We start from the raw sequence: 26723 nt of genomic DNA, 5'->3' as shown, positions 1-26723 counted from the left end.
CCATCAGACTGACGTCCGGGCGAGGAACCTATCGCTGATGTCACACGCATAGTGTGGAGTTTGTACGGGGAAACCCGACCTTTCCACGGTCTACCGGGTATACCCCTCCCCGACAGCCCCTCTCCCCCTCCCCCCCCCCGGCACCCGGCGCATTTCCAGGTAATAATTCTGGTCATAAAGTTTTAATAAATTACTGATTAAGTTGCATATAGCACAAGTTGCCGATTCTATCTCTGTCATGCGTGGAGGTCATTAATACTTTAGCACACAAATATGATGAGCTAAGAAAGTAAAGGTACCGTTAAGGTTTAAATATTGAATTTAAACAAAATTATAATTTGATATGTTGAAATGTTAAACGTGGTTGGTCAGCTCTTTATATTTCTTGATATATTTTCTTTCTTTCAATTGGCAGAGAAGGAACAGAAAAATATTTGACTTTTGCCAAATGCATGGGAGAAAGTATTAGAAATCTTCTAACAGTGACAGAGGAACACATGGCACGGTGCACTGGATGTACGTATATAGATGCTTGATAAAAGGGACTGTCTCATTTTGGAGATGGTCATTGCCTGGCACTTGAGTGGTGCCAATGTTACTTCCCACTTATCAACCCAAGCCTGAATATTGTCCTGGTCTTGCTTAATGCAGGCACGGACTGCTTCATTATCTGAGGAGTTGCGAATGGAACTGAACACTGTGCAGTCATCAGCGAACATCCCCACTTCTGACCCTAAGATGGAGGGTAGTATCCTCAATGCCGTTCACTACATCTGGCCAATCAGTAAAAATGACTTGGTTTTAAATTTCACCACAAGGATATTGGTGGTTAAACCTAATCTGTTCTCTTGCCAACATCTAATTCATGAACTCACTGTAGATTTAGATCAAATCACACTGCTATGAAATGAATACATATCCCTAAACCTTACGCCGTATCTTCTCCCTAACCCAGTACAAGTCTGGTCTCATCCAGAGTAGGATAGAAAATACGCTGTGGCAATTGAGAATCTATTAAATATTAAATACAGTGCGTGGAACACATTTTTCATTAAAAAATATTCATGTGAGTCTTACTCCAATGGGTAAATCCATTTATTGAATCTGTAATACCAGTTACACCTATAGATGGCACTGTAATGGCTTTCATTGTTGAGGCTCTCCATCACAGACTCACACATGCCTTGTGTCACACACTGTAGGTGGTATTTTATACTGAGAGTGTAACTATTTACTTTAATTTCTTATCAACTTCTTTGAGATGATATTGCAATGCTTTTCCCTGCTGCCAGACCAACTGATCCTGTTTTTTGTTATCTACCCACCTCCTTTCTGCGCTCTGGCCACCCTGCTCTGCTAAACAAAACTAAACTACTCCTCGCAATCTCTGACAGTAATTTTTCTCAAGCACATATATTTATTTTCTCTCCCAATTTATGGTTGTAATTCAGAGTTCAAGCTTTCTTTGCGTTCTATGCCATCGTTCTTCATCCACTTGCTAATCTCCCTCAGTGCCTGTAGCTGCCAGTAGAATTCCTCCATTGTTCAAACTGTTTACTTTTGTTTGCATTTTTTTTAGTCTCTGGTTTAACTTCACTTTCTTATGGCCGATGATTCTCGTCCTTCTGTGACGTTTGCCACTCCCCAGCCCTTGGTGTCTGTACGTGTCCTGTTCCACACTTCGGCTTGCTTCGGTACTCCCAGGATCTGCACTGCATAGCCCGTTGAATGCTATCAAATGGTTTTTCTGCCCCCCCCCTCCCCCTCCGCTACTCACTGCTGGCCAGCATTCTGTGCCACGACTAATTCCTCCATTGGCCATTTTGACCCATGGGGATCCAAGGCCAACTGCGAAAGTTCTCTACAGCTAAACTCACTGTCCCACACCTCGGTACAAGACTGGTGCCGGCCAAGCTTTAAGAACCATAGGACTCAAAATATCAACTGACTTGTGTTTTCTTGATGGATGCTATCTGACCTGTTGAGTGTTTCCAGCATTTTCTGATTTTATTTCAGATTTCCAGCATCTGTAGTATTTTGCTCTCTGGGCATCTTTTGCGACTGTCTTTTCCTCCTTTCAGTGACTCCCTAGTGTCCTCCACTATTCACCTTGCAACCTCACCACTGTCTGCCCACTATGTTCACTGGTTGCCTCCCGCTGCTCTACCCCACTGCTTCTGGCGACCACCCAGTCTTCCTCTGTCCATTCTTGGTGCTTTTTCCCGATACCATTGCCATCCCGAGTTTCAAGACAGTAGCAAAAGTAAGCGTTGGTCTCTTGGAGGCTGAGACAGGAGAAATTATAATGGGGAATAAGGAAATGGCAGAGACATTAAACAAATATTTTGTATCTGTCCTCAGAGTAGAAGACACAGAAAGCGTGCTAAAAATACTGAGGAACCAAGGGTCTAATGAGACCTAATGGAACTTAATGTAATTAATATCAATAGAGAACAAGTACTCGAGAAACAAATTGGACAAAAAGCCAACAAATCCTCTGGACCTGATGGTCAACATCCTCGGGTTCTAAAAGAGATTGCTGCAGAGATAGTGAATGCATTGGTTATGATCTTTCAAAATTCCCGAGATTCTAGAATGGTCCCTGCAGATTGGATTGTAGCAAATATAATCCCACTATTCAAGAAAGGAGGAAGAGAGAAAACAGGCAACTATAGACCAGTTAGCCTGACATCAGTCATCGGGAAAATGCTGGAATCCATTAATAAGGAGGTGTTAACAGGGTACTTAGAAAATCATGATTAGGCAGATTATGGTTTTATGATAGGGAAATCGTGTTTAACAAATTTATTCGTTTTTTTGAGGATGTAACTAATGGATAGATAAGGGGGTACCAGTAGTTGTAGAATATTTGGATTTCCAAAATGCATTCGATAAGATGCCACATAAGATGTTGTTACACAAGATAGGGGCTCATCTGGTTGGCGGTACTATAATAGCATGGATAGAGGATTGGTTAACAGACAGAAAACAGAGAGTAGGGATAAACGGGTCATTTTCCAGTTGGCAAACTGTAACTCGTGGATTGCTGGGGCCTCAGCTATTTACAATCTATTCATGTTAATGACTTAGATGAAGGGACCGAGTGTAATGTATCCAAGTCTCTTGACGATACAAAGCTAAATGGGACAGTAGCTATGAAGATGAAGAGGCTGCAAAGGGATATAGACAGGATAAGTGAGTGGGCAATAAGGTGGCAGATGGAGTATAATGGGGGAAATGTGAGGTTATTCACTTTGGTAGGAAGAATAGAAAAACAGAATATTTTAAATCTTTTAAGTGTTGGTGTTCAGAGAGATTTGGGTGCCTCATACAAGAATACAAAGTTAGCAAGCAGGTATAGCAAGCTATTAGGAAGGTAAATGGTATGTTGGCCTTTATTGCAAAGAAGTTGGAGTACAAAAGTAAGGAAGTCTTACTACAATTGTACAGGGCTTTGGTGAGACCACACCTGGAGTACTGTTCACAGTTTTGGCCTCCTTATCTAAGAAAGGATATACTTGCCTTAGAGGGTGTGCAACACAGGTACACTGGATTGATTCCTGGGATGAGAGGGTTGTCCTATGAGGCCTCAGTAAAAAAAACAGTAAAAGGGAATATTATTTGAATGGGGAGAAATTACAACATGCTGCGGTGCAGAGGGACCTGGGGGTCCTTGTGCATGAATCCCAAAAAGTTAGTTTGCAGGTGCAGCAGATAATCAGGAAGACGAATGGAATGTTGGCCTTCATTGCGAGAGGGATGGAGTACAAAAGCAGGGAGGTCCTGCTGCAACTGTATAGGGTATTGGTGAGGCCGCACCTGGAGTACTGCGTGCAGTTTTGGTCACCTTACTTAAGGAAGGATATACTGGCTTTGGAGGGGGTACAGAGACGATTCACTAGGTGATTCCGGAGATGAGGGGCTTACCTTATGATGATAGATTGAGTAAACTGGGTCTTTACTCCTTGGAGTTCAGAAGGATGAGGGGTGATCTTATAGAAACATTTAAAATAATGAAAGGGATAGACAAGATAGAGGCAGAGAGGTTGTTTCCACTGGTCGGAGAGACTAGAACTAGGGGGCACAGCCTCAAAATACGGGGGAGCCAATTTAAAACCGAGTTGAGAAGGAATTTCTTCTCCCAGAGGGTTGTGAATCTGTGGAATTCTCTGCCCAAGAAAGCAGTTGAGGCTAGCTCATTGAATGTATTCAAATCACAGATAGATAGATTTTTAACCAATAAGGGAATTAAGGATTACGGGGAGCGGGCGGGTAAGTGGAGCTGAGTCCACGGCCAGATCAGCCATGATCTTGTTGAATGGCGGAGCAGGCTCGAGGGGCTAGATGGCCTACTCCGTTCCTAATTCTTATGTTATGAGAGACTTGAGTAGAATGAGCCTATACTTTCTGGAGTTTAGAAGAATGAGAGAGGATCTCATTGAAACATATAAGATTCTGAGGGGCCTTGACAAGGTAGATGCTGAGAGATTGTTTCCCCTGGCTGGAGAGTCTAGAACTAGGAGGCACAGTCTCAGGATAAGGGGTTGGCTATTTAAGACTGAGATGAGGAGGAATTTCTTCATTCAGAGGGTTGTGAATCTTTAGAATTCTCTACCCCAAAAGGTGGCTGAGTCATTGAATATATTCAAGGTTGAGATAGATAGATTTTTGGACTCGAGGGGAATCATAGGATATGGGGATCGGGTGGGAAAGTGGAGTTGAGGTCGAAGATCAGCCATGATCTTATTGAATGGCGGAGCAGGCTCAAGGAACCGTATGGTCTTCTCATAGGAACATAGAAACATAGGAGCAGGAGTAGGTTATTGAGCCCCTCAAGCCTGTTCCACCATTCAATGAGATTATGGTTGATCAGTGACCTAGCTCCATATACCTGCCTTTGGCCCATATCCCTTAATAGCTTTAGTTAACAAAAAACCATCAATTTCCAATTTAAAATTAACAATTGATCTAGCAACATTTGCTGTTTGCGGAAGAGAGTTCCAAACTTCTACCACCCTTTGTGTGTGGAAGTGTTTGCTAACTTCACTCCTGAAAGGTCAGCTCTAATTTTTAGACCACGCCCCCCAGTCCTAGAATCCGAAAACAGCGGAAATAGTTTCTCTCTATCTACCCTATCTGTTCCCCTTAATATCCTGAAAACTTCGTTCAGATCACCCCTTACCCGTCTAAATTCGAGAGAATACAACCCTAATTTGTGTAATCTCTCCTCATAACTGGAGCCAGGGTATTATTCTGGTAAACCTATGCTGCACTCCCTCCAAAGCCAATATATATTTCCTAAGGTGTGGTGTCCAGAACTGCTCACAGTGCTCCAGTGGTCTAACCAGGGTTTTGTATAGCTGCAGCATAACTTCTGCCCCTTGTATTCTAGGCCTATTGATATAAAGGCCAGCATTCCATTAGCCTTTTAAATTATTTTTTTACCTGTTCATGACATTTTAATGATCTATGTACCTGGACCCCCAAATCTCTTTGGACCTCCACTGTTTTTAGCCTTTCACCATTTAGAAAGTACTCTGTTCTATCCTTATGGTCCAAAATGGATGACTTCATATTTCCCTACATTAAAATCCATTTGCCACAGTTTTGCCCATTCACTTAATCTGTCGATATCCCTTTGTAATGTTATGCTTTAATCGACACTGCCTACAATGTCGCCTATCATTGTGTCATCAGAACATTTGGATATGTGGCTTTCTATGCCATCATCTAGGTTGTTAATAAATATTGTGAATAGTTGAGGCCCCAACACAGATCCCTGCGGGACACCATAGTCACATCCTGCCAATTTGAGTACCTCCCCATTATCCTACTGCCTGTCTCCTGTCGCTGAGTTAATTTCCTAACCAGGGTCAGTAATTTGCCCTCAATTCTGTAGATGTCTCTTATGTGGAACTTTATCCAATGCTTCTGGAAGTCCATATAAATAACATCCATAAACATTTCCCTGTCCACTACATTAGTCACCTCCTCAAAAAATTTAATCAGGTTTGTCAGGTATGACCTACCTTTCAAAAATCCATACTCCTGCTCCTATTTCTTATGTTCTTATGTCCTGAGGTCATGATAGGCACTATAGAAATGCAAGTATTTCATATTTTCAACCACAATATATAATTATCAGACAGATGAACATGATGAAAAATTGGTTTCTTAGATATTGCCTTGCATTTTTGTCAGTTACTGTGCTTAGAATGACAGCCTTTACTAAGATGTATTTAGATTCCAATGTACATGTTCTGAATGTAATCACTTAGCAAAAAGATATATATTAAACGTTGGGAATTCCAATCATGCATATTTAATGACAGCTTTATATTAAGCATTGTTTAAATGTATTCGAATGTGGAAGAGTTGCCATAGGAGTTGTTAGTTCTACCGACTTTACAAGAAATCACTAGAACTATGCCAGATGTGTTGGAATTTTGTACTTATTGTTTGATTTTACTTTATCACTCCTGATAGATTGTCACTATCACCTCTTCTTGTGGCACTACTTCCAGTAACAGTTCAGGGATGGCATCATTTGGACAGGCTTGCTGTTAGTGTCCTTAAAACCAATACAAGTTTGATTCCAGAATTTCCAATATCAATACAGTAGGTCCCAGAGATCACAAATACAAACATAGACCATGCGCTGGAGAATGGGAGCCATGGAGTAGCATTGCATTAATCCCCTTCAATGAGAGACAAGGGTGCATTTTTTGTCTGCTTAACACCCTGTTCACATTGAGAAACCAGGTGGTAGGCAGACAATTTTTTTTTTTAATGCCTACCGCTCACTGGCCACCTAAGACCCACCCGGATTGATGTTTGAGCATGCCGTGAAATCGCTCGAAACAGGCTTGTTAAAATATTTATTCGACAGAAAGCATTCGACTACAGACCACTCCAAAACACTCAAAACAATTCCTTGCTTTCATGCTTTTCCTGGCCTCACAAGAATCTTTCCCATCCCTTGTCAATTGCTCAGTAGGTCTCCCGAGGTTGCCTCCCCCACCCTCATTAAAGGCTTGCTTCTGGCTCGGCTTTGTGGTGGAGCAGTCAGATTTTATCTCCACTCTACTCCACCCTGCTCCCCCTCCCCCCACAATCGGCAAGCTGCCTGTCGGTGCTCATTGAATGCTGGCAGCTCGCTGATTCTATTCTAATGAGGTCCAACCATAAAAATAGTTTGTTCCTTCTGGTTCCATCAGTCGAGACTCGGGGCCTTTTATATATGCAGACTATAGATAAACTCTCTGTGTAGTCATTGTATAGTTGCATAAGATGGAGACTTGTTACCTGATGTAATATCAATAAGGTTTACACTATGTTTATATACTATGCTGGCACCACTAGAGGGTGCAACTGGTGGAGACTGGAGTTTTCTGCCCTGTGGTAGAGGCTGTCCACCAGAGGGCACTGCGGTGGGAGACCTGAGGGTCACCGGCATAGGTGTGCAGGGCCCAGTATAAAAGCCTGCCCACTTTGCTTGTGCCTCACTCTGGAGTTTTGAATAAAGGACCAAGGTCACTACAGTTTGAGTACAACACCTTGCCTCGTGGAGTCATTCATAAGTGCATTACAGACATAACAACTGGCGACGAGAATACGGACTTTCACATGATTATGGCTACCTTTGGCACACTAAAAGACTCCACAGAGGGTGATGATTGGGACGCCTTCACAGAAAGGCTCGAGCAATATTTTGTGGCAAATGACCTGGCAGGGGAGACGGATACATTGGCGGAGAAGCGCAAGGCTGTACTGCTGACCAGTTGTGGACCCGAGGTCTACCGCCTCGTCAGGGACTTGCTGGCACTCACAAAGGCCAAGGATAAGACATACGATGAGCTGACTAAACTAATTCACGACCAACTAAAACCAAAACAAAGCATCCTTACGGCCAGGCACAAATTCTACACTCACCACAGACCTGAGAGCCAGGAGATTGCAAAATATGCTGCAACCTCAGGAGACTTGCGGCACCGTGTGATTTCGGCACGCACCTCAACAAAGCATTGCGAGACATCTTCATTATGGGAATTGGCCGTGAGCTATTATCTATTATCTGCCGACACCACAGTCAACCTGCAGAAGGCCATCAGCATCAGTCAGGCGTTCATGACCTCGACCTGCAGCGCCAAGCAAATTATTCATCCCGTGGACTCAAACCCGGCAAGTACTGTACACAGAATGGTGCCTTTCACAGGCAAGACTGTAGAACATGGCTCTGCCCAGGGCAGAGAGCACAGACCTCAGGGTTCCAGAACTCCGAGTCCATCGAGGGATGCTAACCGAGTAGCACCATGCTGGCGTGGCGGAAGAAACCATAGGGCTCACCAGTGTCAGTTTGCTGAGTACGTATGCTAAGCCTGTAACACGTAGGGCCACCTCCAGCATATGTGTAAAAGAAATACGACTCACCGTCTAGCAGAGGAGTTGGTAGATGACTTTGAATCCAGTATGATGATTTGGCCAGAGAGGCAGCTCAGCCCCAAGAAGAAGTATATAGCCTGTATACCTGCACCACCGATTGTCCTCCAGTGAAGATGGAAGTCGAGATAAACAGCGTTCCAGTCTTCATGGAAGTGGACACGGGAGCGAGCCAGTCAGTGATGAGCCAGGATGCCTTTGTGAGGCTATGGAACGAAAAACGACCCGATCTGGTTCCAGTACAGGAAAAGTTGCGCATCTACACCAAGGAGCTGATCCCAGTCCTTGGTCGTGCGGATGTAAGTTTAATCCATAATGGCGTGATGCACAAGTTACCTTTGTGGATTGTTGCAGGTGATGGTCCAACGCTACTTGGAAGAAGGTGGATTGGGAAGATCCAGTGGAAATGGGAAGACCTTTTCACTCCAGCAATTGATGTCCCCCGTGCTCAGAGGCAGAGCAAAACCTCACCTTCGCTTGGGCCAGGCACCAGAGAACAGACCAGCGCAGCACCTGAGGCACAGACCATCCATCACAACTGCGTGGCAATGATCCGACCGGAACGACCTAAAAGTACTTTCCCGGCTCCAGTGGCAGGACTCCTGGGGAGGAAGATCGAATTCACAGGCATCCTTCCAGCTTTTGAGGCAGAATCATGGGAGAAAGGATCAAGACAGTCGACCTCGAGGACAGAGGCAAGATGGCGTCCACGCTGCAGCGAGGTGCAGCATGGCTGAAAAAAAAGATGGCCGTGGCCATATCACGAGGTACAACGCTGAGGAACCAACACGTGGTGTCTAACAAAGGATTTGATTGGGGTAAAACCAGCAGGGTTCTCTTAAAGGAGACCTGCAACCAACTGAACGGAAAGAGATATTGTATGCATGGCAATCAATGTAACAAACCGATTAAGACTGTGAACAAAACATTGTTGCGAGATGTCGGTACCAATCCTAATGTAAAGAACAAAATGTTGTTGCGAGATGTCGGGAATAGAGTGTCCCCAAATGTAGCAAGCGAGTGAATTCGGGAGGGTAAAGGCGCTGATCCTGATGGCGTGCCCCAGGTGTCCCCACAAGTTATAGGCCAGCGACCTCAGGAGGGTGAAGGCACTGATCCTGATACTCCGCCCCAGGTCTATCCCATGCTGCAGGCACCCGATGGCGCGATTTGCCACGGACCTGGAAACGAAAACGGCGTCAATACGCGCAGTCGGCCGCCGTTGCCCACCACCCGGGTGGAGACGGTGCAGCCCCCAGACCCAGTCGCTACCTCGGCCATGTCCGGGAGCGAAAGGTTAGAACCAACGAATTCTCCAAACGGAACCTGGAACAGCCAGGTTCCCAACACCGTTAGAGAACAGGCAGAAAATTCTGCAGCCCAAAGGAGAACAAGGAGGCCACACACCTCTGTGGCTCTGCCCACCACTAGGCAACGGCAAAGGCCCTGAGTCCTGACTAGGTGAGTGAACCAAGCCCACCCCGCTAGCAGGGGGCACAGCGCCGCCATCAGACGACTAGGACCCCGTCCGGTTACTCTGGAACCTGTGTTCTCACATACCTGTACTGCTACCTCAGTACTTACCATGACTGAACCATGAATGCAATCTACCCAATCCTGATACATGACCGCAAAACGTAACGAATGTAAGTCACTGAACCAAGGTGTCACGATACAAACTGTAACTTCGCTTCTTTGTAATTGCACTGTGTCTGATCCTATATATTAATGTAACGGGCATGCTGCATGATCTTGCTGTGGGGGTGTGGGAGGAAATGGATGTGTGTAGCCATGGACACACACATGGATCACACCCAGAACCCACTGGAACCTCCACCGCATCATCGAACCATCCAAGCTGGTAACCACTACCCAACGTTGTGGCAAAAGGACTTGAGGGTTAACAGGGAGAGAGCCAAGCCAAAGCACAGCCAAGATGCAAGGGCTATTGGCACTTAAGTCTGGGGAGAGCTAAGCCAGAGCACATAATGCAAAGGTAATCGGCACAAAGGACTTGGGGGAGAGTGATGTTATATATGCAGACTATAGATATACTCTCTGTGTAGTCACTGTATAATTGCATAAGATGGAGACTTGTTACCTGATGTACTATCAATAAGATTTACACTGTGTATATACTATGCTGGCACCACTAGAGGGTGTAACTGGTGGAGACCAGGGTTTCCTGCCCCTGTAGCAGAGACTGTCTACCAGAGGGAACTGTGGTGGGAGGCCTGAGGGTCACTAGCATCGGTGTGCAGGGCGCAGTATAAAAGGCTGCTCACCATGCTTGTGCCTCACTCTGGAGTTATGAATGAAGGACCAAGGTCATTACAGTTTGAGTACAACACATTGCCTCGTGGATTACTGACATAACAGGGCCAATGAATACCATTTGCATCAGGCTGCTAAATCACTGGTAGTTTTAGTAAAGAATTTCCAATTGTTGTGCCAATTGCTAGATTCATAGGCAGTCCCTCGGAATCGAGGGCGACTTGCTTCCAGTCCTGAAGTGAGTTCTTTGGTGGCTGAACAGTCCAATATGAGAGCTATACACACTGTCACAGGTGGGACAGATAGTCGTTAAGGGAAGGGGTGGGTGGGACTGGTTTGCCGCACGCTCTTTCTGCTGCCTGTGCTTGATTTCTGCATGCTTTCAGCGTTGAGACTCGAGGTACTCACCGCCCTCTCGGATGCACTTCCTCTAATTACTATGGTCTTGGGCCAGGGACTCCCAGGTGTCAGTGGGGATGTCGCACTTTATCAGGGAGGCTTTGAGAGTGTCCTTGTAGCGTTTCTGCTGCCCACCTTTGGCCCATTTGCCGTGAAGGAGCTCCGAGTAGAGCATTTGCTTTGGGAGTCTCGTGTCTAGCATGCAAACTATGTGGTCTGCCCAGCGGAGCTGATCGAATGTGGTCAGTGCTTCAATGCTGTGGATGTTAACCTGGATGAGGACTCTGATGTTGGTGTGCCTGTCCTCCCAGGGGATTTGTACGATCTTGCGGAGAGATCGTTGGTGATATTTCTCCAGCAACTTGAGGTGTCTGCTGAATATGATCCATGTCTCTGATCTTTGTGGCAATTTTGAGGACCTGGTCTTCAAACACTCTTTTCCTCAAGCGGCCAAAGGTTGGACTGGCGTATTGGAGGCGGTGTTGGATCTCATCATCGATGCCTACTCTTGTTACATAAGAACATAAGAACATAAGAAATATGGCCCCTCGAGCCTGCTCTGCCATTCAATAAGATCATGGCTGCTCTGATCATGGACTCAGCTCCACTTCCTCACCCGCTGCCCATAACCCCTTATCTCCTTATCGTTTAAGAAACTGTCTATTTCTGTCTTAAATTTATTCAATGTCCCAGCTTCCACAGCTCTCTGAGGCAGTGTATTCCACAGATTTACAACCATCTGAGAGAAGAAATTCCCCCTCCTCTGTTTTCAGTGCGCGGCCCCTTATTCTAAGATCATGCCCTCTAGTTCTAGTCTCCCCTATCAGTGGATACATCCTCTCTGCATCCAACTTGTCAAGCCCCCTCAATCTTATACATTTCGATAAGATCACCTCTCATTCTTCTGAATTCCAATGAGTAGAGGCCCAACCTACTCAACCTTTCCACATAAGTCAACCCCCTCATCCCTGGAATCAACCTAGTGAACCTTCTCTGAACTGCCTCCAAAGCAAGTATATCCTTTCGTAAATATAGAAACCAAAACTGCATGCAGTATTCCAGGTGTGGCCTCACCAATACCCTGTATAGCTGTAGCAAGACTTCCCTGCTTTTATACTCCATCCACTTTGCAATAAAGGGCAAGATTTCATTGGCCTTCCTGATCACTTGCTGTACCTGCATATTATCCTTTTGTGTTTCATGCACAAATACCCCCAGGTCCCGCTATACTGCGTAACTTTGCAATCTCCCTCAATTTAAATAATAACTTGCTCTTTGATTTTTTTCTGCCACAGTGCATGACCTCACACTTTCCAACTTTATACTCCATCTGCCAAATTTTTGTCCACTCACGTAGCCTGTGTATGTCCTTTTGCAAATTTTTTGTGTCCTCCTCACACATTGCTTTTCCTCCCATCTTTGTATCGTCAGTAAACTTGGCTATGTTACACTCAGTCCCTTCTTCCAAGTCGTTAATGTTGATTGTAAATAGTTGGGATCCCAGCACTGATCCCTGCAGCACCCACTAGTTACTGGTTGCCAACCAGAGAATGAACCATTTATCCCGACTCTCTGTTCTCTGTTAGTTAGCCAATCCTCTATCCATGCTAATATATTACCCCCAACCCCATGAACTTTTATCTTGTGCAGTAACCTTTTATGTGGCACCTTGTCAAATGCCTTCTGGAAGTCCAAATACTCCACATCCCATGGTTCCCCTTTATCCACCCTGTTTGTTACATTCTCAAAGAACTCCAGCAAATTTGTCAAACATGACTTCCCCTTCATAAATCCATGCTGACTCTGCCTGACCGAATTTTGCTTATCCAAATGTCCTGCTACTGCTTCTTTAATAATGGACTCCAACATTTTCTCAACCACAGATGTTAGGCTAACTGGTCTATAGTTTCCTGCTTTTTGTCTGCCTTTTTAAAATGGGGGCATTACATTTGCAGTTTTCCAATCTGCTGGGACCTCCCCAGAATCCAGAGAATTTTGGTGAATTCCAACCAATGCATCCACAAGCCCTGCCGCTACTTCTCTTAAGACCCTAGGATGCAAGCCATCAGATCCAGGGGATTTATCTGCCTTTCGTCCCATTATCTTACTGAGTACCACCTCCTTAGTGATTGTGATTGTGTTACATTCCTCCCCCCCCTAAAATATTTGTTCAGAGTTTCTGCCACCTTCCTGTTCCCCATTACTAGTTCCCCGGTCTCATCCTGTAAGGGACCAACATTTACTTTAGCCACTCTTTTCCTTTTTATATACCTATAGAAACTCTTGCTATCTGCTTTTATATTTTGTGTTAGTTTACTTTCATAGTCTATCTTTCCTCACTTAATCATTTTTTTAGTTGTTCTTTGCTGGCCTTTAAAAGCTTCCCAGTCTTCTGTCCTCTCACTCATTTTGGCCACTTTGTATGCCCTTGTTTTTAATTGGATGCCTTCCTTTATTTCTTCATTTAGCCACAGATGGCTATCTTTTCTTTTACACCCTTTCCTCCTCACTGGGATATATTTTTCTTGAGGGTTGTGAAATATCTCCTTAAATGTACACCACTGTTCATCAACCATCCTACACTTTAATCTATTTTCCCAGTCTACTTTACCCAACTCTGCCCTCATACCTTCATAGTCTCTTTATTTAAGCTTAGTACGCTGGTTAGGGATCCAACTTTCTCACCCTCCATCTGAATTTGAAATTCAATCATGCTATGATCACTCATTCCGAGGGGATCCTTTACGAGGAGATTGTTTATTAATCCTGTCTCATTACATAGGACCAGATCTAAGATAGCTTGCCCCCTGGTTGGTTCCGTTACATACTGCTCAAGGAACCCGTCCCTTACGCATTCAATGAACTCCTCCTCAAGGCTACCCTGATTTGTCCAATCAATATGGAGGTTAAAATCACCCATGATTATTGTTGTTCCCTTTTTACAAGCTCCCACTATTTCCTGTTGATGGGAGGCTCCCGAGATATGGGAAGTGGTCCACGGTATCCAGAGCTGCACCGTGGATCTTGATGACTGTGGGGCAGTGCTGTGCGGTGAGGACAGGCTGGTGGAGGATCTTTGTCTTACGGATGTTTAGTGTAAGGCCCATGCTTTCGTACGGCTCAGTAAATACGTCAACTGTGTCCTGGAGTTCAGCCTCTGAATGTGCGCAGACGCAGGCATCGTCCGCGTACTGTAGCTCATCTCTCTCATCTGGAGGGAGGAGAGCGTGCCGGGGGATCTCAGAGATGCAGTAATCGTGAACTGTGGCAACTACAGAGGAATCTCCCTGCTATCAGCCACTGGGAAAGTCGTCGCTAGAGTCCTTCTCAACTGTCTTCTTCCCGTGGCCGAGGAGCTCCTCCCGGAGTCACAGTGCAGATTTCGTCCCCTACGGGACACAAGGGACATGATTGTTGCAGCGCGACAGCGACAGGAAAAATGCAGGGAACAGCGCCAGCCCTTATACATGGCCTTCTACGACCTTACAAAGGCCTTTGACACTGTCAACTGCGAGTGTCTATGGAACGTCCTCCTCCGTTTCGGATGCCCACAAAAGTTCATCACCATCCTCCGACTGTTCCACGACGACATGCAGATCATGATCCTTACCAACGGATCCATCACAGATCCAATCCATGTCTGGACCGGGGTCAAACAGGGCTGTGTCATCGCCCCAACCCTCTTCTCAATCTTTCTCGCCACCAAGCTCCACCTCACAGTCAACAAGCTCCCCGCTGGAGTGGAACTAAACTACAGAACCAGTGGGAACCTGTTCAACCTGCGCCGTCTCCAGGCCAGATCCAAGACCACCCCAACCTCTGTCGTCGAGCTACAGCACGCGGACGACGCCTGCGTCTGCGCACATACAGAGTTAGATTATAGTTCATGTAGCCACAGGTTCTAAAAGCTGCATACAGATATGGATACAATAGAAAAATACTGCAGATGCTAAAATCTGACATAAAAACAGAAAATGCTGGAAACACTCAGCAGGTCAGGCAGCCTTTGGAGAGAGAAACAGAGTTAACGTTTCAGGTTTGTGACCTTCGACGGAACTGGAAAAAGTTAGAGATGTAACAGATTTTAACCAGGTGCAGAGGCAGAGAAAGCAGGGAAGAAGGGTGGAGAGGAAAGAACAAAAGGGACGGTCTGGATAGGGTGGAGGCAGGAGTGATTCAATGCTGCAAATGGGAATGGCAGAATCATCAACAGCTGCCAAGTGAAAAAAATTGGGGCAGAGGTTATGGTCTGAAATTGTTGAACTCGATGTTGAGTCCAGAAGGCTGTAAAGTGTTTAATTGAAAGATGAACTGCTGTTCCTCGAGCTTACATTGAGCTTCATTGGAACAGTATAAGAGACCAAGGTCAGAGTGGGAGTGGAGCAGGGAATTAAAGTGACAGGTGACTGGAAGCTCAGGGTCACGCTTATGGACTGAACGGAGGTGTTCCACAGAGTGATCACCCAATCTGAGTTTGGTCTCCCCAATGTAGAGGAGATTGCATCGTGAGCAGTGAATACAGTATACTAAATTGTAAAAAATACAAGTAAATCACTGTTTCTCCTGCGAGGAGTGTTTGGGGTCCTGGGCAGTGGGAAGGGAGGAGGTAAAAGGGCAGGTGTTGCATCTCCTGCGCTTGCACGGGAAGGTGCCATGGGAAGGGGAGGGGGTGCTGGGGGTGACTGCGGAGTGGACCAGGGTGTCACGGAGGGAGCGGTCCCTTTGTAAAGCTGGAAGATGTGTTTGGTGGTGGCATCATGCTGGAGGTCAGAGTATAAACCAGGAAATAGTGGGGGCTTGTAAAAAAGGAACAGAAATAATCATGGATGATTTTAACCTCCATATTGATTTGACAAATCAAATTGGTCAGGGTAGCCTTGAGGAAGAGTTCATAGAGTGCATAAGGGATGGGTTCCTTGAGCAGTATGTAACGGAACCAACAAGGGGGCAGGCTACCTTAGATCTGGTCCTGTGTAATGAGACAGGATTACTAAACAATCTCCTAATAAAGGATCCCCTTGGAATGAGTGATCATAGCATGGTTGAATTTCAAATTCAGGTGAGGGCGAGAAAGTTGGATCTCAAACCAGCGTACTAAGCTTAAATAAAGGAGACTATGAATGTATGAGGGCAGAGTTGGCTAAAGTGGATTGGAAGAATAGATTAAAATATAGGATAGTTGATAAACAGTGGCGTACATTTAAGGAGATATTTCACAACTCTCAAGAAAAATATATTCCAGTGAGGAGGAAAGGGTGTAAAAGAAAAAATAGCCATCTGTGGCTAACTAAAGAAATAAAGGATGGTATCCAATTAATAACAAGGACATAGAAAGTGGCTAAAACTACTGGGAGGACAGAAGATTGGGAAGCTTTTAAGAGCTAGCAAAGAATGACTAAAAAAATGATTAAGAACAGGAAGATAGACTATGAAAGTAAACTAGCACAAAATATAAAAACAGATGGCAAAAGTTTCTATAGGTATATAAAAAGGTAAAGAGTGGCTAGAGTAAATGTTGGTCCCTTAGAAGACGAGACCAGGGAATTAGTAATGGGGAACATGGAGATGGCAAAAACTCTAAACAAATATTTTGTATCAGTCTTTACAGTAGAGGACACTTAAAAATATCCCAACAGTGGATAGTCAAGGAGTCAAGGGGCAGGGGCGGTGTGGGGGTGGGGCGGGGGAGGGAGGAACTTACCACAATCACTAAGGAGGTGGTACTCAGTAGGATAATGGGACTAAAGGTGGACAAATCCCCTGGACCTGATGGCTTGCATCCTAAGGTCTTATGAGAAGTAACGGCAGGGATAGTGGATGCATTAGTTGTAATTTACCAAAATTCCCTGGATTCTGGGGTGGTCCCAGCAGATTGGAAAACTACAAATGTAATGCCCCTATTTAAAAAAAGGAGGCAGACAAAAAGCAAGAAACTATAGACCAGTTAGCCTAACATCTATGGTTGGAGTGTGGGCAGATACAGCAGGAGCGGCGAGAGACTGTGGAGGGATGTGATCAGGACGCAGGAGAGGCGTGAGTTCGGGGCCAGGGGCCCAGGGGCAGCACGGGCCAGCCCACACTGCGATATGTGTGCGCACTAGGTCTATGCAGCAGAGCAGGTCCCCTGTCATCTTGGATACCCTTTGCCACTGGACCAAGACCTCGTTCTGTCAAGTCCATGTGGTGGCTGTTGTGCAACGACCACCACACGTTAAAAAAATCCACGCAAAGGCATCTTCCACCCTACAGGACCTGGCCTATTAGGTCCTTCATTGAAACACCTGTGAACTCATCCTTTTTTGGCATGGAAGCAAGTCATCCTCGTTTTGAGGGATGATGAGGTTGGGAAAATGTTGGAGTCCATTATTAAAGAAGCAGTAACAGGACATTTGGAAAAGCATGATTCAGTCAGGCAGAGTCAGCATGGATTTATGAAGGGGAAGTCATGTTTGACAAATTTGCTGGAATTCTTTGAGAATGTAACGAACAAGGTGGATAAAGAGGAACCAGTGGATGTGATGTATTTGGAATTCCAGAAGGCATTTGACAAGGTGCCACATAAAAGATTACTGCACAAGATAAAAGTTCATGGGGTTGGGGGTAATATATAAGCATGGATAAAGAATCAACTAACTAACAGAAAACAGAGAGTCAGGATAATGGTTCAATCTCGGGTTGGCAATCAGTAACTAGTGGGGTGCCGCAGGGATCAGTGCTTGGACCCCAACTATTTACAATCTATATTAACGACTTGGATGAAGGGACCGAATGTAACGTAGCCAAGTTTGCTGATAATACAAAGATGGAAGGAAAAGCAATGTGTGAGGAGGACACAAAAAACCTGCAAAAGGACATAGACAGGCTAAATGAGTGGGCAAAAATTTGGCAGATGGAGTGTGTTGTTGAAAAGTGTGAGGTCATGCACTTTGGCAGAAAAAAATCGAAGAGCAAGTTATTATTGAAATGGAGAAAAATTGCATAGTGCTGCAATATAGCGGGACCTGGGGGTCCTGGTGCATAAAACACAAAAGGTTAGTATGCAGGTACAGCAAGCGATCAGGAAGGCCAATGGAATCTTAGCCTTTATTGCAAAGGGGATGGAGTTTTAAAGCAGGGAAGTCTTGCTACAGTTATACAGGGTATTGGTGAGGCCACACCTGGAATACTGCGTACAGCTTTGGTTTCCATCTTTAAGAAAGGAAATACTTGCTTTGGAGGCAGTTCAGAGAAGGTTCACTAGGTTGATTCCAGGGATGAGGGGTTGACTTATGAGGAAAGTTGAGAAGATTGGGCCTCTACTCATTGGAATTCAGAAGAATGATATGTGATCTTATCATAGAAACATAGAAACATAGAAAATAGGTGCAGGAGCAGGCCATTCAGCCCTTCTAGCCTGCACCGCCATTCAATGAGTTCATGGCTGAACATGAAACTTCAGTACCCCCTTCCTGCTTTCTCGCCATACTCCTTGATCCCCCGAGTAGTAAGGACTTCATCTAACTCCCTTTTGAATATATTTAGTGAATTGGCCTCAACTACTTTCTGTGGTAGAGAATTCCACAGGTTCACCACTCTCTGGGTGAAGAAGTTTCTCCTCATCTCGGTCCGAAATGGCTTACCCCTTATCCTTAGACTGTGACCCCTGGTTCTGGACTTCCCCAACATTGGGAACATTCTTCCTGCATCCAACCTGTCCAAACCCGTCAGAATTTTAAACGTTTCTATGAGGTCCCCTCTCACTCTTCTGAACTCCAATGAATACAAGCCCAGTTGATCCAGTCTTTCTTGATAGGTCAGTCCCACTATCCCGGGAATCAGTCTGGTGAATTTTCGCTGCACTCCCTCAATAGCAAGAATGTCCTTCCTCAAGTTAGGAGACCAAAACTGTACACAATACTCCAGGTGTGGCCTCACCAAGGCCCTGTACAACTGTAGCAACACCTCCCTGCCCCTGTACTCAAATCCCCTCGCTATGAAGGCCAACATGCCATTTGCTTTCTTAACCGCCTGCTGTACTTGCATGCCAACCTTCAATGACTGATGTACCATGACACCCAGGTCTCATTGCACCTTCCCTTTTCCTAATCTGTCACCATTCAGATAATAGTCTGTCTCTCTGTTTTTACCACCAAAGTGGATAATCTCACATTTATCCACATTATACTTCATCTGCCACGCATTTGCCCACTCACCTAACCTATCCAAGTCACTCTGCAGCCTCATAGCATCCTCCTCGCAGCTCACACTGCCACCCAACTTAGTGTCATCCGCAAATTTAAGATACTACATTTAATCCCCTCGTCTAAATCATTAATGTACAATGTAAACAGCTGGGGCCCCAGCACAGAACCTTGTGGTACCCCACTAGTCACTGCCTGCCATTCTGAAAAGTACCCAATTACTCCTACTCTTTGCTTCCTGTCTGACAACCAGTTCTCAATCCACGTCAGCACACTACCCCCAATCCCATGTGCTTTAACTTTGCACATTAATCTCCTGTGTGGGACCTTGTCGAAAGCCTTCTGAAAGTCCAAATATACCACATCAACTGGTTCTCCTTTGTCCACTTTACTGGAAACATCCTCAAAAAATTCCAGAAGATTTGTCAAGCATGATTTCCCTTTCACAAATCCATGCTGACTTGGACCTATCATGTCACCATTTTCCAAATGTGATGCTATGACATCCTTAATAATTGATTCCATCATTTTACCCACTACTGAGGTCAGGCTGACCGGTCTATAATTCCCTGCTTTCTCTCTCCCTCCTTTTTTAATAAAGTGGGGTTACATTGGCTACCCTCCACTCCATAGGAACTGATCCAGAGTCAATGGAATGTTGGAAAATGACTGTCAATGCATCCGCTATTTTCAAGGCCACCTCCTTAAGTACTCTGGGATGCAGTCCATCAGGCCCTGGGGATTTATCGGCCTTCAATCCCATCAATTTCCCCAATACAATTTCCCGACTAATAAAGATTTCCCTCAGTTCCTCCTACTTACTAGACACTCTGACCCCTTTTATATCCGGAAGGTTGTTTGTGTCCTCCTTAGTGAATACTGAACCAAAGTACTTGTTCAATTGGTCTGCCATTTCTTTGTTCCCCGTTATGACTTCCCCTGATTCTGACTGCAGGGGACCTACGTTTGTCTTTACTAACCTTTTTCTCTTTACATACCTATAGAAACTTTTGCAATCCGCCTTAATATTCCCTGCAAGCTTCTTCTTGTACTCCATTTTCCCTGCTCTAATCAAACCCTTTGTCCTCCTCTGCTGAGTTCTAAATTTCTCCCAGTCCCCAGGTTCGCTGCTATTTCTGGCCAATTTGTATGCCACTTCCTTGGCTTTAATACTATCCCTGATTTCCCTAGATAGCCACGGTTGAGCCACCTTCCCTTTTTTATTTTTATGCCAGACAGGAATGTACAATTGTTGTAATTCATCCATGCGGTCTCTAAATGTCTGCCATTGCCCATCCACAGTCAATCCCTTAAGTATCATTCGCCAATCTATCTTAGCCAATTCACGCCTCATACCTTCAAAGTTACCCTTCTTTAAGTTCTGGATCATGGTCTCTGAATTAACTGTTTCATTCTCCATCCTAATGCAGAATTCCACCATATTATGGTCACTCTTCCCCAAGGGGCCTCGCACAATGAGATTGCTAATTAATCCTCTCTCATTACACAACACCCAGTCTAAGATGGCCTCCCCCCTAGTTGGTTCCTCGACATATTGGTCTAGAAAACCATCCCTTATGCACTCCAGGAAATCCTCCTCCACCGTATTGCTTCCAGTTTGGCTAGCCCAATCTATGTGCATATTAAAGTCACCCATTATAACTGCTGCACCTTTATTGCATGCACTCCTAATTTCCTATCGAAACGTATAAGATTATTATTGTGTCCTTAGATGCTCCAGTAGTGACTCCACGAGGCAATGTGTTGTACTTAGTCCTTTATTAGTTAACTCCAGAGTGAGGATCACACCTGGTGGCCTGCCTTTTATACTAGGCCAGGCACACCTGTACAGATAACCTACAAGTCTCCCACTGCTGTGCCCTCTGGTGGCGCACCTTGTGATGGTACCATGTAGGATACATGACATCACTCCCCCCTGAGCCTTTAGTGCAAATCATCTCTGCATTGACTGTGCTCTGGGCGTAGCTCTATGTGGGCTCTGTCTGGGTGACCCTTGGCAGGTCACTTTAATCTTGGGTGAGTGGTCGGTGCAGTAGCGTGCTGGTGATTGCTGTTTGTGTGTGTGTGTCCCTGACCACTCCATTCTCCCCCCCCCCCCCCCCCGCCCCCCCCACATTGATTATGGCAGGGGCTCCTAGCATTCATGTAAATTCAAGTTCAGATAAGTGGGTTTTGCATTATTTTTGTGGTTCCGTGGTACGACAAGTACATTCGATGCCTTATCGATGCAGTGACCGGTGCATGAGAATAAGCTAGTTTCGGAGCTGCTGGGTTGTGTCCCTGCAGTCTGGTGGCAGCTCAGTGCCCGATGCTGGCAGTGGGAACCTGGTTGGCTCGCGTAGCCTGCTCTTGGGGCTGTTGCCGTGGTCCCTAGCGTCGGGCCAGTTCACAGATGCCTGTGACCTCCCTGTCCTTTCTTTACGCCCTGGGTCGCTGCTGCTCCTTGAGGAGTTGTTGTCTAGCAGTGCAAAGGGAACTGCTGACTCGCTGGTCTGAGTATCGTTTGGTTTGGGATCCTGGTTGGTGCCTGTTTCCTTTGGGAGAACTGTGGCGGGTGACCCTACATCTACGGGTATGGCCTTGGTGATGATGGGGTCTGGTGACTGCGCCTTAATGCAGTCTGCTTCTTCAGGCTCATGGCAGTTGGTGCCATCGGATGCCTGAGAGGTGGAACCAATCAGGGGCAGGGTATCGATACCGGTGCCGTTACCCTGCTGAGGTCGCTTGCTCTGCAGCTCGTGTGTATTGGCTGCTTGTGGCCACACTCCATGGTGCACGACTCTGGTCCCCAGGACACTGCCTACAGCATTGGGTAGCTCGCTGGACCTGTGTGCTCCCGATGGGTGCCTGCCCGCTGCATTGGCTGCGTGCAGTTGAAATCATACATCGCACAACTTTTCATTACTTATGCTGGACACACTGTGGGTCCAAATGCGATCGCGTGACTTTTTCTCGCTGGTTGTATGAAACATAGAAACATAGAAAATAGGTGCAGGAGTAGGCCATTCGGCCCTTCGAGCCTGCACCGCCATTCAATGAGTTCATGGCTGAACATGCAACCTCAGTACCCCATTCCTGCTTTCTCGCCATACCCCTTGATCCCCATAGAACAGTTCAGATCATCAATTACACATTTTACATAATCGCCCGATTTTTCCTCGCTGGTTGCATATATATAATTCAGATTATCATTTGCACAAATTTACATGATCAATTACACTTTTTCCCTCTGACTTACAATTACTGTTACATTGCTTAAGTGTGTGGAACTGTTCCTTTAATTGTGGTGGGTTGCCAGCTTTCTTTAAGAGAGCCTTGCTTGCTTTACCCCAATCCGCTTCTCCATTTGGTGCCATGTGTTGCTCCATCAGCACTGCACCTCGTGCTCTGGCCACGGCCATCTTTGTCTTCAGCGCCTCACCTCGTGGTTTGGGCGCCATCTTTCCTCCATCCACGATGTCGACTGCGGTGATCCTCTTCTCCCTGAGTTCTGCCTCTGAAGCTGGGAAGTCACCTTTGGATCTGATTTTCTTCCTCCGGAGTCCTGCCACTGGAGCCTGGAAGGTGTGTTCGGGTCGTCTCAGCTGGATCAACTCCACGCAGTAGTGCTGAGCAGTCTGTGTCTCGGGTGCCGTGCTGGTCTGCTCTCCAGTGCCGGGTCCACCCTCAGGTGAGGGCATGCTTTGCCTCTGAGTGCAGGGGGCTTTGATCGCTGGAGGGGTGAAATCTTCCCATTTCCAATGGATCTTCTCCATCTACCTTCTGCTGAGCAGCGTTGGTCCATTATCTGCAACAATCCACAGAGGTAACTTCTGTACCGTGCCATCATGGAGTACCTTTACATTTACGCTACCAACAACTGGGATAATTTCATCAGTGTAGGGTGCGCAGCTTTGCCTGAACCGGGACCAACTTGGGTCGTTCAGCTTGATTGTCCCATAGCCTCTCAAAGGCACCTTGATTCATCACTGATTGGCTCACCCCCCGTGTCCACTTCCATGAAGACTAGAACGCCCTCTATCTCGACTTCTATCTTCAGCGGGGAACACTCGATGGTGCAGGTAAACATGCTATGTACCTCCCCGTGGGACTGGGCTGCCTCTCTACCTATTGATTCATAATCCGCGCTGGATTCCTGGCCACCTGCAGACTCTTCATCGACACAGTGAGTCATGTTTCTCTTACACATTCACTGGAGGTGGCCCTTTGTGCTGCAGTCTTTGCATACATAGTCTTTAAAATGGCACTGGTGATTCCCTCCACAATGCCAGCATGGAGCTACTCGATTAGCCCCCCTCGGCGGACTCTGAGTTAAGGGACTCGGTGGGCCTGTTCTCTCTTCCCTGAGAGGGATCATGCTCTACAGTCCAGCCTCTAAACGGCGCCACTCTGTGCACAGTACTTGCCGGGTTTGAGTCCTGAGTTCCAATGACGAAAATGTCCCGCAGCGCTTCCTTGAGTTGCCAGTCTCCTGAGATCTGCGGCGTACTTCGCGACTTCCTGGCCTTCGGGCCGTCGATGGGTGTAGAACCGGTGTCTGGCTGTGAGGATGCTCTCCTTGGGCGTGAGTTGCTCGTGGATCAGGGTTACGAGCTCCTTGTACAACTTGGTCATTGTCTTCGCTGATGCCAGCAAGTCCCTGACAAGGCCATAGACGGTGGGCCCACAACTGATTAGCAAGATAGCTCGGTGCTTATCAGCCAGTATGGCCGGGTCATCTCCTGCAGGTCGTTCGCTGTGAAGAAATATTCTAGCCTCTCCACAAAAGCGTCCCAATCATCACCATCGGCTAACTGCTGCAACGTACCAAGGGTCGCCATTTCCGTGTGAAAGTTCTAATCTCGTCGCCAATTGTTATGTCCTTGGATGCTCTCGTAATGACTCCACGAGACAATGTGTTGTACTTGAACTGTAGTGACCTTAGTCCTTTATTTGTTAACTTCAGAGTGAGGATCACACCTGGTGGTCTGCCTTTTATACTAGGCCAGGCACACCTGTACAGGTAACCTACAAGTCTCCCACTGCTGTGCCCTCTGGTGACACACCTTGTGATAGTACCAACAGTAGCCATGTAGGATACATGACAATTATGAGGGGGCTTGACAAGGTAGATACAGAGAGGATGTTTCCACTAATAGGGGAGACTAGAACTAGGGGGCATAATCTTAGAATAAGGGGCTGCCGCCCATTTAAAACTGAGCTGAAGAGGAATTTCTTCTCTCGTGGGTCGTAAATTTGTAGAATTCGCTGCCTCAGAGAGCTGTGGAAGCTGGGTCATTGAATAAATTTAAGACCGAGATAGACAGTTTCTTAACCGATAAGGGCATAAGGGGTTATGGGGAGCGGGCAGGGAAGTGGACCTGAGTCCATGATCGGATCAGCCATGATCGTATTAAATAGCGGAGCAGGCTCGAGGGACCGGATGGCCTTCTCTTGCTCCTATTTCTTATATTCTTAAATGGCGGAGGATGATCCGTTGAATGTGGAGGCTGGTGGGGTGAAAGGTGAGGACAAGGTATGAATACCTGGATTAACCAAGGAACAGATAAAATCAAATCCAAATATTTGAATTTATGAAAACTGGTAAAATGGTGATATTCCCTCGGCGTTCTTGCAGCATGGTTTGAATTGTGTTAAAATGTATTTTATCATGTCATTTTTAAACCTTTTTTTTCAGCAATGAAGTCAGAATATGTCAAAATAGGAAGAGCTTTCTCCGATTTCTCAGCATCATTTGATAAAAGCACCTACCATGGTAAAGTACATTGTTTGGTTTTGCTTTTAACTTATCTCATTAATAGGCCCAAGGATCTAATGTCAGCAATTTTAGTACTTTATTTAGAAATGTAAGATTTAGCCTCTGCCTTATCTTATATTGATACATCGATCATAGTAAAAAAGCAAGTGGTACGAGTCCATATAATTAAATGTAGACAACTTGCTGGACGAACCTTGGATGCCTTGACTTTGATCCCCGAGTCTTTCAAGCTGCCCGAAAGACTGTCGAATACATTACTACTTCTACTTTGGTCATGTAACCATAGCATCATGTGTTACTCTCTTTGAAGATGACTGAAACTTGTTTTATCCACTTTTGCAGTACAATCATTAGAGGCTAGAAAATGCCCCGCGCCCCCAAGGGCGCTAACCTTCCGGGGCCGGTAGTACTTCCTGCGCCCGGCACGGAAGTCCCGCCCCCAACACAGAATTGGGCCGTATGCCCATCAAAGGATGCGGAGCATTGTCTCTGGTGCTCGGTTTTCTATGAGGGACACTCCCGGGGCGGTGACGCCGTGCTGCATCCAGCGCCACGCAGAGCAGGCTTGTGCTACAACACCCCTCCGCTTCCATTAAAGGGGAGGGCTGCTGCGCACTCTGCAGGCCCTTTGGTGGCCGCCACTGGACCAATAGGGACACAATCGACCGGGCCGCCATTGTACAGCCCTGCACTCTGTCTTGGGTCGCCATCGTCGAGCTGATGCAAGAGTCGGCTGACAAAAAAAGATGGCGGCCTGGGGAGCTAAAGTTCTCCCTCGGTGGCGGATATCCACTCGCTTCACGACCCGCATTGCTGCCACTGACATCCACTCGTGCCAGCCTCTAAGCCCGCGGGGCAATTTCTCCCGTGGGGCGGAAGGGGTCGGTGTGAATGGCGATGAGATCACCACTGGGTTGCGCACCCCTCAAATCTCCGGTGCAATTTCCCGGGAGGCGGTAGCGACCCTCTCCCTGGGCAAAAACGTCATTGCGCCCGGTTAGTGCCCGCCAGAGGTGCTAACGGGGCTATAAAAAGGGGCAACTTCACCCCCTAGGTCTCATCCCTTATCTCTATAAGTTTTCTCTGTTCATCACTTTCCATTATGCTACAGCTGTAGCCTATCTATCCTGGGTAGCAATTGTTTGACTTTTACCCTTAGCTATAACTTGTTGGCTATGTTTTTGCTTTCTATCTTATTTCACCCAGCCTGGATTGCTCAAAGATGTAGCAATCCATGCTGAATGCAGCAAGCTCTGTGTATTCACTTTGGCGAATTTAATTTATCCATGATGGCCCTTTGTTTAGTATCCAAGTTTCAGAGTAGTTTATGTATGGAATAATGTAAACACTGAGTACTCTAGCCACCCCAAGCATGTTGTGTCGAGATACCAATGAATGAGGCCTCTTGATACAACCTGTTTTCATAGAACCAAGGTTTCTAGTGAGAAAGAGGAATTAAAGGAAATTATTATTAGTAACAAAATAGTGCTGGAGAAACTAATGGGACTGAAGGCAGATAAATTGCCAGGGCAAGATGATCTGCATTCTAGAGTACTAACAGAGGTAGCCATGGAAATAGATGCATTGGTTGTCATCTTCCAAAATTCTATAGATTATGGAACAGTTTCTGCAGATTGGAGGGTGGCGAATGT

General features: G+C 46.0%; 1 protein-coding gene across 1 annotated transcript in view; it reads left to right on the top strand.

The window, feature by feature from the left end:
• Nucleotides 1–26723, top strand: part of LOC139276178 (sorting nexin-9-like) — a 122027-nt gene that overhangs the window by 61313 nt on the left and 33991 nt on the right. The window contains exons 12-13 of the mRNA XM_070893762.1: nucleotides 416–516; nucleotides 24991–25068. Coding sequence (XP_070749863.1) covers nucleotides 416–516; nucleotides 24991–25068 — 179 coding nt within the window. The remainder of the gene's footprint in view (nucleotides 1–415; nucleotides 517–24990; nucleotides 25069–26723) is intronic.

The sequence above is a fragment of the Pristiophorus japonicus genome, chromosome 11, assembly GCF_044704955.1.
Source record: "Pristiophorus japonicus isolate sPriJap1 chromosome 11, sPriJap1.hap1, whole genome shotgun sequence".
NCBI lineage: Eukaryota > Metazoa > Chordata > Chondrichthyes > Pristiophoridae > Pristiophorus > Pristiophorus japonicus.
This window is presented reverse-complemented; position numbering and strand designations above follow the sequence as displayed.